The sequence below is a fragment of the Zootoca vivipara genome, chromosome 11 (assembly GCF_965207765.1).
Source record: "Zootoca vivipara chromosome 11, rZooViv2.hap1.1, whole genome shotgun sequence".
In the NCBI taxonomy this organism is placed as follows: Eukaryota; Metazoa; Chordata; class Lepidosauria; order Squamata; family Lacertidae; genus Zootoca; species Zootoca vivipara.
In genome coordinates, this window is record NC_142594.1 from 12,500,412 (window position 1) to 12,513,807 (window position 13,396).

Sequence of the window (13,396 nt, forward strand, 5' to 3'; positions counted from 1 at the left end):
GCATTGCTTTCCATTTCTCCCTGTATTAGTTGAATGCTGCACTGCTGCTGTTCTGCTGCAGTTCGGCTTCCCGGAAAAGTTGTGTTATTAGTCTCGCTGTGATGAGATTTTACATAAAATCATAGCTATTTAAAGTCGCTTTTGTGAGTCAAGCAACTAATGTAAATAATTATTATTCTGCACCATCCAATTCAAAGGAGACCTCAATGTAAATGGGGGAAAAACAACAACATCAATTGCACATTGTTATGCATCACTTGCCGATTGAAAACAACATGTGTTTTATTTTTCATTTCGGTAGTCCATTTTGCTTAAGCCCTTGCAGAGGGTGATCCACCTGGCCTCAAGCTTTGAAGCTTGTGCAGCAGACATTACATAAACACAATTCTTGCCCGCTGTACAGTTTCAGGCTGCAAGAAAAAAACCTCAGTATTCAATATACAAGCAAATGGTTTTATCCACATATCTAGAAGACGCAGCTCAATATGGCAAGCACCACGATTGCAGCTGCTGTGGTTTGGATTTGTTCCAGGACAGTCCCCTTCGGTGATGCAGTGCCTAAAAGGAGTTTAAGAAGTTATTAAAATCAAGAGCTCCATCTCCCATGGTTTGCTACCCAACCCCTTTAGTAAACGGTGCCATGCATTCATTATGTCCATTACCTTGCAGTGACAACTTTGCTATCTCCACAGAGGGTGCCAGCTTACCCAAGCTTTCATCTGTAGCAGAGGTTAGCTTGGCCGCAACAACATTTTCAGGTGTGGTGTGTGGTGCACCATCTATAGTCAAGGGAATAGGAGTGTTAAGGCATTGGCTTGTCAAAGGGTTTGTCGAGAACGGCGACTTTGGAGGCTCAGAGGCAAAGCCACCATTTTGCTTTTAAAAAAAGTTTTACAGGGCTTTAAAAAGGAGGAGGAGGAGGAAGAAGAAGAAGGAGGAAGGAAGTTACAGTTCCTGTTGCTTTTAACTGCATCTTGATTTGTTCTGTGTTAGCTACAATTAGCCATTCATTACACTTCTGATTTTCACCTCTCTACAGTGACAACTTTGACAACTTTGGAAGTCTAATGAAATCCGTTCCGGAAGTCCGTTTGACTTCTGAAATGTTCGGAAATCAAGGTGTGGCTTCCGATTGGCTGTAGGAAGCTCCTGCAGCCAATCAGAAGCCGCGCCGGACATTTGGGTTCCAAAGAACGCTCATAAACTGGAACACCTTCTGGGTTTGCGGCGTTCGGGAGCCAAACTGTTCGACTCGCAAGGCGTTCAGGATCCAAGGTACAACTGTATTTCCAATCCGTGAGTGCCAGACCTTATGTAGCCAAAACAGCACCACCCATCCACAAACTTTAGAGGGATACCCTCCAAAAAACAGTCAAATGAGGATTGTTTTTGCTCTGGAGTTGACTGACTGGTGATTTTTGAATCATAAATAGCAGCATTCACACTGCAACATTTTGTTTCAGGTCCCACTTGTCTATCCCATTCTGGCCTCAGGACTTACTTGGGTAGACACCCTCCCTAACACTTCCCAAGATCCCAGTATATGGGTTTAGGAAAGAAAATCACCATAGCTGTAGTAATTATTGGAGCAGATTTCTTAGAGAAAATTGCAAAAGGTGGAGCAGAAGCCATGACTACAGTTACTGAGAGGTAAGAGCCTTTGGGGAAATCTATGGATTCTCTAATATAAAGCCGTCTATTTTATTACATTTATATGCCACTTGTATCTTCCAAGGATCTCAAAGTAGTGTACATGGTTCTTCCCATTTCATCCTCACAACCACCCTGTGAGGTAGGTTAGACTAAGAGATGGCGAGTGACTGTGGCCCAAGGTGAGCTTAAAGGCCGAGTGGGGATTCAAACCCTGCTCTCCCAGGTCTTAGTCCATCTCTCTAACCATTATGCCACACTGGCTCTCTAAAAGGACCTTACCAGTTGTTGTCACAGCCTCATCGGAATCCAGGAGCCATCCGAGTCCTTCGTCTGCCTTGAGGATAAACTGGCGTCCAACTGTAGAGTCAGCCTCGGCTTCTATCACATGAGATTCACCTTTAAGAAAGGAATCACAACAAGACAGATTTACATGTTAAGCTCCTCCACTTTCTGGCCCAGCAGTGAACTTCAGTATTTAACAAGTCTCCTATGTACTCAAGTGATTTCAACTCCAGGATTTACTGAGAACGTAGAACTAGGAAGCGTTTGGTATGTTGTAGCCTCTAGACAAGTACATTTCATGCAAATAGCACGTTCTCAGCCTCCAGGCCGTGTGACATCAATAGCCCTACCTTCAAGAAAGGTCATTCCCCCAATACCAAAGTAAATATGTTTCACAAAAACGTGAAGAAAACAGATCATTTCTTCCCATCGTGAGGCTTAGATGAGAGGCTTCCATTGGTAAGTGGCTTGAAGCTCTCTAGGAATGCCACATAGACAGGAAGACGAGAGGGTAATGAAATTTGTTACCTGGCTTTCGCCACCAAGTGCCGGGGCTGTGTGTGGGTGTGTGGCAACAATTCAAAATTCAGTATTTTAAAAAGTTAAAACAAGTTACAGTCACAGGAATAGGGTGGATCCTGAAAACCTCAGATGTCAAGGAGAACTGCCTCTTCTCTGTTGGGGGGCTGCACACCTGGAGCCCCCCAATTTCTCTCTGCACCTCCACTTCTCCATTCAGTCTTCTTTAGGAGGTTGCCTGGGAAGGAACTGATCATTCTCGCCAGAAGTCTGAACTGAATGGTTGCAGAGCGAATCATGGCTTCATCTGTTTTGACCATCTCCTCTGCAATTTCCCCCTTCTTGCCCCCTTCCAGGATTTCCCCACTTGCATGAAGTTAGGTGGAGGGCCACAGATTCCCCCACCCCTACTTTATCATAGCACAAGCCTTTGGTTCGGCCATTTCCTTTCTTACCTTGGGCCCCCATGTCTGTTGTTCCCACGTCCCCTTTCTGGAGGTCCCAAGGAGCATCAAGGATTAAGAGAGGTCCCACCAGAAGGTCCGCCTCAGCTTCCCCTTCCGAGATGCCAACGGTAGCTAGAAGCGAACAACAGAACGGGTTTTAGAGCCTTAAAGGAAGCTTATCCCCGGGTGTTAAAGGCAAGAGCTGGTCCCACAAGCTTTTTGTGCAATGTGGAAAAAAATACTGTACCTTTTTGAAATTCCATGCACATAGCTTTTACCTTTGAAATATGGGAAATGTTTAGCTCTTAGCATCACTTATGGCAACATTCAAGCATTCCCACTCAGTTTAGAAATGCAGAAGTTTCCAGAATATCCAGCTAGTGTGTAGTTTGCAGTTCTCAGTAGCTGAGCTATTGCCATAGAGTAAATTCAGAAAATCCTGCCAACCTAGCGGTTCGAAAGCACGTCAAAATGCAAGTAGATAAATAGGAACCGCTCCAGCGGGAAGGTAAACAGCGTTTCCATGTGCTGCTCTGGTTTGCCAAAAGTGGCTTTGTCATGCTGGCCACATGACCTGGAAGCTATACGCCGGCTCCCTCAGCCAATAATGCGAGATGAGCGCGCAACCCCAGAGTCGGTCACGACTGGACCTAATGGTCAGGGGGTCCCTTTACCTTGTTTTACTAAATTCAGAGTAGGGGGCGGGAATCTGTGGCAGGCCAGTTATTGCTTGGGTACAATGTTACATCCATACTATGTACTTACAATTTATTCTTTATACCCCACCCATCTGGCTGGGTTTCCCCAGCCACTCTGGGCGGCTCCCAACGGGTTCCACGGCGTGCACATGCGCAGAACCGATCTGTGCAGTTCGCGCATGCACAGCAGCGTTCTATCAGCATTTCACGCACATGTGCCATCGCCGCTCAGATTAAGTACTTTTTGGGGTGCGGATGGCACCCCAGAACCAATTAAGTACTTAACCCGAGGTACCACTGTAGTTGTTCATTTCCTTGACATCTGATGGAAGGACGTTCCACAGGGAGGGCACCACGACCAAAAAGGCCCTCTGCCTGGTTCCCTGTAACCTCACTTCTCGCACTGAGGGAAACGCCAGAAGGCCCTCGGAGCTGGACCTCAGTCTCCGGGCTGAATGATGGGGGTGGAGATGCTCCTTCAGGTATACTGGAGCAGGGCTGTTTAGGGCTTTAAAGGCCAGCACCAACACTTTGAAACGTACTGGGAGCCAATGTAGGTCTTTCAGTACTGGTGTTAAGCCCATGGCTCCCCCCCCCAAGGAATCCTGGGAACTGCAGTTTACCCCCCACCCCCAAACAAAGTTAGCAAACTATAGTTCTCGGGATGCTTTGGGGGAAGATGTAAGATGTGACCCAAATCCCATTATACCTGGCTATACTGGAAGGAGCTGGTGGCAGGTAGAATCTAACACCACCTGGAGGGTTACAGGTTCCCCCACCGCCCAGGTTTAGAGCATACCTGACCCCGAAGTCACTTGTTTCCACTGTTCTGGTGTACGGCGATTGCTGGGGTTGTTTGTGCTGGGCCATCCTTTAGATGATGCACAGTTCCCAGTCTCACAGCAGTTACAGATGTCCTCGGAGCCTTCTACTGGTAGCCAACTGATACATACGAAAAGGTCACGTTAGTACTCCTCAAAGTCCTGTCTTTCCCATGACGCATGCTGCGATACTTACAGGCTTCTTTGGCTGTTGAACGAACAAGCTTTATTTAGAGGATCTGGTCCTTTGTCGGTCGTGACGCCTCTCAGATGGCAAGCAATGTAGATCTTGAAGGGAAATTAAACAGGGTCAGGGGGGGGGATGCTACCATCTCACTGTAAATGAAAAAGGTAAGCAGGGCCAGTTGTCCAGGGACAAGACAAAATATGGCCTTCATGGAAAGAAGTGGCCTGCATGGCCAGCTGAATCTTACTTCAGCGCTGTTAAGGACAGCAGCAGGCACTCTTAAGGAGGCGGAGGGTGGATCACTGGCCTTTCCCATCAACACCCTCACCATCACTTTTATTCTGCCCAATGGTAGGGCTGGCCCTGGAAGCTAGTGAGACGAAGGAGTCCTCTCACCAAGTTCCTTATGTCCTCAGCAAATCTGAACGCTTCTATGGTGAACTGGAGGGTTTCCAGGCGTGGTCTTGGGATTTTGAAGGCTGATTTCACATCATGAATTCTCCCGTCGACCAGGCATCTGGATCCAAAGACGGTACAGTCAAGAATAAAAACGCTTGAGCATTATTCCAGTGCTGCAACTATTTGGGAATGGAGGGCCCCATTAAAACGTGCAACCTGATCTTATGTATGTTTACGCAGAAGCAAGCCCTGGGTGTTTTTACTTCCGAGGAGGTGTGTGTAGAACCGCAGCCTTACAGCACAATCCTCACCACGGCCACTCAAAGGCATTCAAAGGGACTTACTCCCAGGTAAGTTGCGTTAGGATTGCGGCCTTAATTGATTCTAGGTTGGTAGAGGCAGGAGTGATTCTGTGTGAATCTCTTCTGAAGGTGGGCAAGCAGACAGAGATCCTCTGCTGCCTGTGTGGATTGGGTCACTACCGTAATAGACATCCCCCCCCCAAAAAAAATCCCTATGCCGTTTTTCACCAGAGGGAGCCATCACTTAACTCCTGGAGTCACACACTGATCTAAAATTGGGGTGGCATGTAACATAATCCCTTTTCCAGTCAGTGTCTCTCTCTCTATCCCCCCCCCCAATCTTACCCATGAAAGTCAAGAATTGCATATTGTAGGCTGGCATCTTCTTCTGGCATCTGTGTGGCCACACAGCTATCAACTAATAGCCTGAGAGGTAACTGGTCTTCTCGCCTCTCAACATCTGCTTGGATATGGAGATAGTCGCCCAGCCAATATCGAGTAGACTTCCTCTCAGCACTCCAGTCATCTATAGTCACCCACAACAAAGAAAGGAAAGGAGGAGGAGGAGAGAGGGAGACTTAAAATAGTATCTGACCAACTGTCCTCTTCAGGGTTTGGAATCTCCCTTACCAGTCATCAGACGCAGGGAAAAGCGGAACCCTCCTTCTGCAGACTTTGTCGAAGTAAAAGGAACCCCAATAGGCTTGGTGCCATTGCTGCTCACCTTATCTTCCCTAAAAAGCAAAAAATAAATAAATTACAACTCGGTGGATGTTGACATGCAAGTGGGATACTGAACTGTGGCCTAAGATGCTCACCTAGGGTAGTGGCACTCAATAGGGATCTCTACTGAGCTGTTCCTTGCAATTCCAGGGCCGCTTGCAGAGCTTGGGTTATAGTACAGTCTTGTGCGGTAGACCAGGGAGTCTGCTGTTGTCTGGAAGAATAAAGCAACCCAGGTTTCAATATTCTGTATTTTTATTGTTCAGAGTTATTGCCCGTTACCTATTAAAACAAAGTGGCTGGGGAGTGAACGTAACTAAGGTCAGGCTACTTTTTAATTTTGGCATAACTTTGGTGAGCTGCATTTTCAAGAAACTACAGTACACGCCTGGCCAGGGATGGAGGAGAAATTAGAATCAGCTTGTGTTTCAAGATGAAACTAACCAGTTCACGCTTGTCAAGCAATATGTGAACGAAAAGAGAGTTATCCTTTGGAGTTTGCACAATGCAAATCTAAAGTCAAGTAATGTGTATAAGAATGCAAACACTAATGTGAAGTATGCACATAAATTCATACATTGGTGAAAATGACACAAAACTGCATTATGGGGAAACTGTGCTGCACAAATGCAAAACAAAATTAACACTAAAATGTGAGAGCTTAAAAAAAAAGCCCCACAAACTTATGTGGAAATGTGGAGAGCTGAACTTGGGGCTGGAAAAAACAAACCGAAACAATCTCAGGTTGATATATTTCCCCATCCCTAATAATGCATTCAAACAAGCACATGTAATGTGATCACTTTAATTTTCAGAGAAGACACATCTGCAGGGCCCAGCACAAGTTTTCAGTTGCAAATTGCTCCCCAAAGTGCTGTTTACAGGACAGGACAGCCTTTTCATTAGGCAGAATAAGGCAGCTGCTTCATAAAAGGGAAGCAAATTACTATGTAATTTATTATTGCTACACTTTATTCTGCCGGGGAGAGAGAGAGATTTCTGCACCTGAGGCAGAAACTCCCACAGGAATAACTCTGCAAAGTAGGAAGCCCCACTGAGTACAACAGGACTTACTCCAAGGTAAGTGCATATAGGAATAAAACATAAGAAGGATCTTATTTGTACACAAGTCTCACATTACCTGTAGATTAATGCCACACTCTTGAAGCCCCACCTCAAAAACAACCAAGTCAGAAGCATTAGCAGAAGTGTATCGGCAGCCTTGCAAGCCTAAGTGGAGATCAGCTGCTTGGATCAGCTGCTCGGACCCAAACAGATCTCTGCGAACGGCTATCACCATTTCGTCTTCGTGGCATTGCACTGCAACATGTCGCAGAGAGCTAGCGGGTGACCAAGTCAAGGGCTGCCTAGGAGAAGGCACATCAGCTTGCCTTGAAGATTCTTCGCTAGCTCCATTATGCAGTTGCCCAGTGATGGGCTTGTGCCTCGGAGACTCCCCCGTAGTAGCACAAGCCACACTCTCAATCACGCAACACAACAATAAGCACCCAAGCCCTTTGGAGTACCACATCCTGCTAATGTTACTTCTGAAATTCCACCACCCAAGAGAAAACTACCCAGCAGCAGTCGTTTTATACGTTTCCCCCATTTGCTATCTATTGCAAGTAATGAGCCTCGTTTATAGAAGATCAGTTGTTGCCACTTCCCACCCTCTGCTGTTAAGGCATTTCTAACAGGGAACGCCAAGAAAATCAGTTCCACCTGGGCCACTGTAGCTGAAGAAGTAAGGATCTAGTCCTTTGTGCACTTATGCTCGCCCCAGGGCTGGATTCAGGCTTGATGAGGCCCTAAGCTACTGAAGGTAATGGGGCTCTTTATATATCCAGCTGTCCTTTGTCAACAACAAATTGTTGCAGTTTTTTGTGTTGAATATATGCTATATGGTAATTTATGGACCTAATAGGTATCTAAGGCCATTTGCACATGTTGACATGCAACCAGTCCATGCAGAATGTAGGCACCCTATATACAGTCATACCTTGGTGTAAGTACGCCTCGGGTTGAGTATTTTCAGTTTAAGTACTCCACGGACTCGTCTGGAACGGATTAATCCACTTTTTAAAAAAAACTTTGAGTTTTAGCACTCATGAAAAACTTAAAATAAATCCTTATTTCCCGATGAATAGCCTTTGGACTATAATGTACAGTGGAACCTTGGTTTATGAACACCTCGGTTTATGGATTTTTGGTTTACGAACGCCGCGGACCCATCTGGAACGGATTAATCCACTTTCCATTACTTTCAATGGGAAAGTTCGCTTCAGGTTAAGTACAGACTTCCGGAACCAATTGTGTTTGTAAACCGGGGTACCACTGTATAGAAATGAGCAAACCAGTGATATTATAGAGAGCAGGCTAGCAGGCGGGGCTCATTAGTTACATCATAGGAGCCCACACAACACAAAACACTGTTGCTGCATGTAGGTTTTACTTTATTTGGTTTTTTATCTTATATTTTGGAAATGTACATTCAGGTTTTTTCCCCTTTAATTTTTTGGGGGGCTGCCAAGAGAGTGGGGCCCTAAGCTATAGCTTGTTTACATAAATCCAGCACTGGCTCTCACCCAAGCCGTGTGTGTGTGTGGATAGATAGATAGATAGATAGATAAGATACTCACTCACATAAAGCTCAGGATAACTCTCGATGCATCTGTTGAATGGCCCCTTATGCCACAATAAATTTGCAAGTCTTTAAGTGCAACAAGATTATTTGGTATTCAGCTGAATCTGACTCAGAGTAGATCCACTGAAATTAATGAACATGACTAGGTTAGAGCCATTTATTTAGATGAACCTTCTCTGAGTAAAACTTGAATGCCACCCTTGGTTCTTTTTTGCTGCAAATGGCAACAGGTGACACCTGTGGAAGTTGTTGCTCAGACTCGTTTAATTCTTTGGGGCTTATTTTGAAGAGAACATGCCTAAAACCACCACACCACTAAAACCTTACTGCAGTTGTGGCCAGTTAACTCTTTGGCCTTTTTATTTTTCCTGATTGTTCAAGAGGTGTTATTTAGGTACAGAGGGTGGTTTTCCAGATAGCCTCTAGATCAGGCACCCCCAAACTGCGGCCCTCCAGATGTTTTGGCCTACAACTCCCATGATCCCTAGCTAACAGGACCAGTGGTCAGGGAAGATGGGAATTGTAGTCCAAAACATCTGGAGGGCCGAAGTTTGGGGATGCCTGCTCTAGAACAATTAAGCAGAAACCTGTCTGGAGGAGCAGCAGTTGCAGGAGGCAAATGTCTGTCTTGGGGATCAGAAGACTTGCATAAAGGCATCTTCAGCTGGACATGTGTAAATCAGGCTGACTGTATTCAGGGCTGACCCAACCATAAAAGCAAGCAAGGAAATTGCCTGGGGTGCCAACATGGCAGGGGCACCTATTTCAGTTATTTAGTGTTTGGGAAAGAGAGTCACTGGGTGCAAAAAGGTAGCTTAGTGCTCACTGACTGCGTGCTGCTTGTTCATTGCAAGGGGTGTGATTGAGGACCCCGTATATGTTTTTGGAGGCTCTTCAGAGGCAGAACCCTGCATTGCAATCATTGGTGATTTATTTATTTTTGTCGGGAAATAAATGCATTGCAATCAGCCGTGATATTTTTCGTCGGGAAACAGAGCCAGAGAGGCCAGCTTGAGAGAGTGATGTTGTGATGTTGGGACACCGCAAGTGAGCATCACGCCTCCCTCCCTAAATTGGGCAGAAGCTTCCTAGGCTTTGGGAAGGAGGTGCCAGGGTTTAATCCTCTAATTTGCCAGCAATGTTTAGGGGCCAACCCAGTCCTTCTAGTCCACTGACCGCACACCACAGATTGCGATAATCCAATAAGGATGTCATTAAGGGGCCTTCTGATCTTCGCTAACAATGACCAAATTGCCAGTCCTAAAATATCAAAAAAACGTGTAGCACGAGAGACAATTAACAGCAGGAAATGTTGTGCTAAAAAGCTGGGTTAGTTTAGCAACGTCCCTCAGCTCAGCAGGTCAAACAGCAGTAAAAAAAAATATGTATTAAACGTTTCTACGTGGCAGTGGATGGCTAAGGGCTACAGAGTCGGTCCTTTAATTAGGCAGAGGGAGGCAGTTTCACGAATGGGCAGCAAACTGTTTGTGGTTTAATTTATTGCTGTATTTTTTTACTACCAGGGAAGAGGAAACACACTCACGTAGAAAGCTGGTTCATAGTGAGTCAGGCTGTTGTTTCATCAAGCTGGGTATTGTCTATGCTAACTGGAAGCGGCTATGAAGGGTTCCTGAGAAGTGACGTTCACTGTCTCCATAGCTTCTCCCCTGCTGTGCTATGACGACCCTTCGTTTTTTCTGGGATTTTCTGCCTCAGGTGCCACAACAACTTGGCCTTGACTAGGAGGGTGGGATGTCATTCCCTGTTCCACCTCAGATTTGTTCCTCTGAACTGGAGCCTCTCTGACTTGTTTGGATTATGGTGCACATGCCAAAACGATGCCCCTTCAAAGGCAGACTGGTCTACACCTGCAGAGATCCAGCCCACCCTGTCCAGTCAGCTTTTGAGAGCACTCAAAAGAGAACATAGAAGTACAGGGAAAAAACAAAACAATAGAGAAGAAAGATTTGATGATGTCATGTAAGTTCCCCATAAAAATGAGTGTGGGGGAAAATTCTAGAGTGAAGTGTGGAAACATCCTTATTTGACTTAACCGCAATCTGAGATTTGAAGAAGAGTGACATCTAGTGATTAAGTTGCTTTTCACAGTTTCATCGTTTTGGATGTTTTGGAACATCCATTCGCTGTATAGACCGTATTTGTTCTGCGTGCTTTGTTTGGGGTCATTCATTATGGCCAAAATGGGTTTTGTTATCTTCCATTAAGTACCCTGGTTAATTCTGAAAAGTCCACAGGTAACCATATGAACTCCAACTCTATAGAGCGCAATATGGTTTGACGACCAACTGAATATTTGAAAATGGTTAACTGCAACTGCCCCATAGCTGCCAAGTCTCCCGTTTTTCGCGGGAAACACCCGTATTTAAACCCGTTTCCTACTGTTATCCAGAATAGAGAAAAATCCCGCAAATCCCCCGGATTTCCTACCTGCCAGGGAGGCTCCTTCTGCGCATGTCTGGACATGTGCAGAACCGATTTTGGGTGCCGCTCTGCCCATGTCTGGGCACCGGAAATTGGGCAGCGCCGGCATTGGAAGTTGCTTCTATGTCCAGACATGCGTAGAAGCGACTTCCGGTGCTGCGCCACTGCTGATCCCGGATTTTTCTTACCGGGAGTTGGAGGGTATGAACTGCCCTTTAACTCAGGCACCCCCAAACTACGGCCCTCCAGATGTTTCGGCATATAACTCCCATGATCCCTAGCTAACAGGACCAGTGGTCAGGGATGATGGGAATTGTAGTCCAAAACATCTGGGGGGCCGAAGTTTGGCGATGCCTACTTTAACTGATTAACCCACATCATAGAGTTGGAAGGGACCTGGATAGGTGACTATGGGGTACAGTGCTCATCTCGCTTTTCCGGGTCATGTGGCCAGCCTGACTAAATCACTAAATCACTACTGATGCACAAAACGCAGGTCAGTTTCAGTTGGGTAGGAAGCTTCAAAGGGAAATAAATGGCCTGCAGGACAAACCATTCCTATGTTTCTTTTCAACATATTTGGCACAGGGAGGAGGGAGCTAGAAAACCTGTACAGATTGCATGGGAGAAGGGACTTCAAAAGTCCTGTCTAAGCCCCGCTGAAATTGTGGGAGCTGTGCAAGAGCTTCCATTCGATAGGAGCTGTAGAAATGGAACAAACCTGCAGTGATAACCTGAAATCCTGCAAAGATTGTCCTGACAGGACATCTAGTGTGATGATTACAGCACACCCCTCCATTTCCTGTTTTTCCTTTATTGTTTCTGGCTAGTTGTCAGTGTTTTTACTGTACAGTGACTCTCGGCTGGGTCTAGATGGGGTGTGAGAATTCAAACCATCTGACTAATCTAACAGTTGGATAAATAACAGTGCCAACTGAAGTTATTGTTGGCAGCTATCTGCCTTGGAAGACAATTGAAGAGTGTGCCTTCAGGGGTGAAGTCAAACCATTGCAGACTTGCAGTGTCTGCTGTGGTTGTAAGGACCGGTACGGGGTAATACAGGCACCCCCAAACTTCGGCCCTCCAGATGTTTTGGAATACAATTCCCATCTTCCCCAACCACTGGTCCTGTTAGCTAGGGATCATGGGAGTTGTAGGCCAAAACATCTGGAGGGCCGCAGTTTGGGGATGCCTGGGGTACTATATTAAACGTGTCAACCATTTTGGATGAATGGGGTTCTGACAAAGATTGTTAAACTCTGCAGCAGTTTGGAATTAGGAATATCCATATATTCCTAACCCTTAGTAAGGTTGCAAAATAGATCCCTGCTTCCCCCACCCTCAAGTAATTAGATTAAGTCTATAGACACACATTAAACTTGTAAATGATGTGGCAGTTGGTGGTGTTTGTTCAAGCTAATCTAGTGTACCTATGTGCCTGATTTTATTTGATTGGAATTCTCAACCAGAAGAAAAAAATCTTGATTATGAGGACCACACAAAAGCATCAACAATCATGTAGTCTTGACGGTGTTTTATAACTTTGCTTTCCAGTTTCCTTCCTGAGGAGGTCAATGTGCTGATTCCCCTTTATTTGACTTTCCTTTTCATCCTGGTAGGAGGTGAGAAACAACAGCAACATGACACTGCCAACATTTAGAAATACAGTGGTACCTCGGGTTACAAACACTTCAGGTTACAAACGCTTCAGGTTACAGACTCTGCTAACCCAGAAATAGTACCTTGGGTTAAGAACTTTGCTTCAGGATGAGAACAGAAATCGTGTGGTGGCAACGGGAGGCCCCATTAGCTAAAGTGGTGCTTCAGGTTAAGAACAGTTTCAGGTTAAGAACGGACCTCCAGAACGAATTAAGTTCTTAACCAGAGGTACCACTGTACATATTTGGGAAATTTGCAGATACAGTAGTCATTACAAGTTATGTACACATTTGCATTCAGAGAATCTAAAGACGAGTGTTTTTATGGAAGAACGGATGCCTTTTTCAGACTATTTAAAGAAGTGTATAAAGACTATATAAAGACTTTATTTAAAAAATAAATAAATAAATAAATAAATAAATAAAGAAGTGTTATAGTATGATGAACTCACCAGCAGGGTTTGAGCTATGAACAACAGAAGGAATTAGATTATAATGTTGTGGCTTTCATTTGATAGCTAGAAGATAGGGTGTAGCAGAAGGGGAGAAACAGCAACTCCATGGAAAATGGGGTTGGAAGTCGACAAAAATAAGAGAAAATGTGAAAGTGTGTTTTGACTGT

The 13,396-nt window shown here is 45.2% G+C and overlaps 1 protein-coding gene across 1 annotated transcript; it reads right to left on the reverse strand.

Moving 5' to 3' along the window:
• Positions 1 to 249: 249 nt before the first annotated feature.
• LOC118092150 (zona pellucida sperm-binding protein 3-like) lies at positions 250 to 7,581 on the reverse strand. Its single transcript, XM_035129936.3, has 11 exons — positions 7,172 to 7,581; positions 6,126 to 6,244; positions 5,938 to 6,041; positions 5,653 to 5,833; positions 5,003 to 5,123; positions 4,616 to 4,707; positions 4,398 to 4,540; positions 2,910 to 3,032; positions 1,933 to 2,049; positions 663 to 779; positions 250 to 558 (listed from the first exon to the last, which is right to left on the reverse strand). Exons 1-11 carry the CDS (start codon positions 7,559 to 7,561, stop codon positions 467 to 469), a joined length of 1,599 nt encoding a protein of 532 aa, XP_034985827.2. The 5' UTR covers positions 7,562 to 7,581; the 3' UTR covers positions 250 to 466.
• Between the last annotated feature and the right edge of the window lie 5,815 nt (positions 7,582 to 13,396).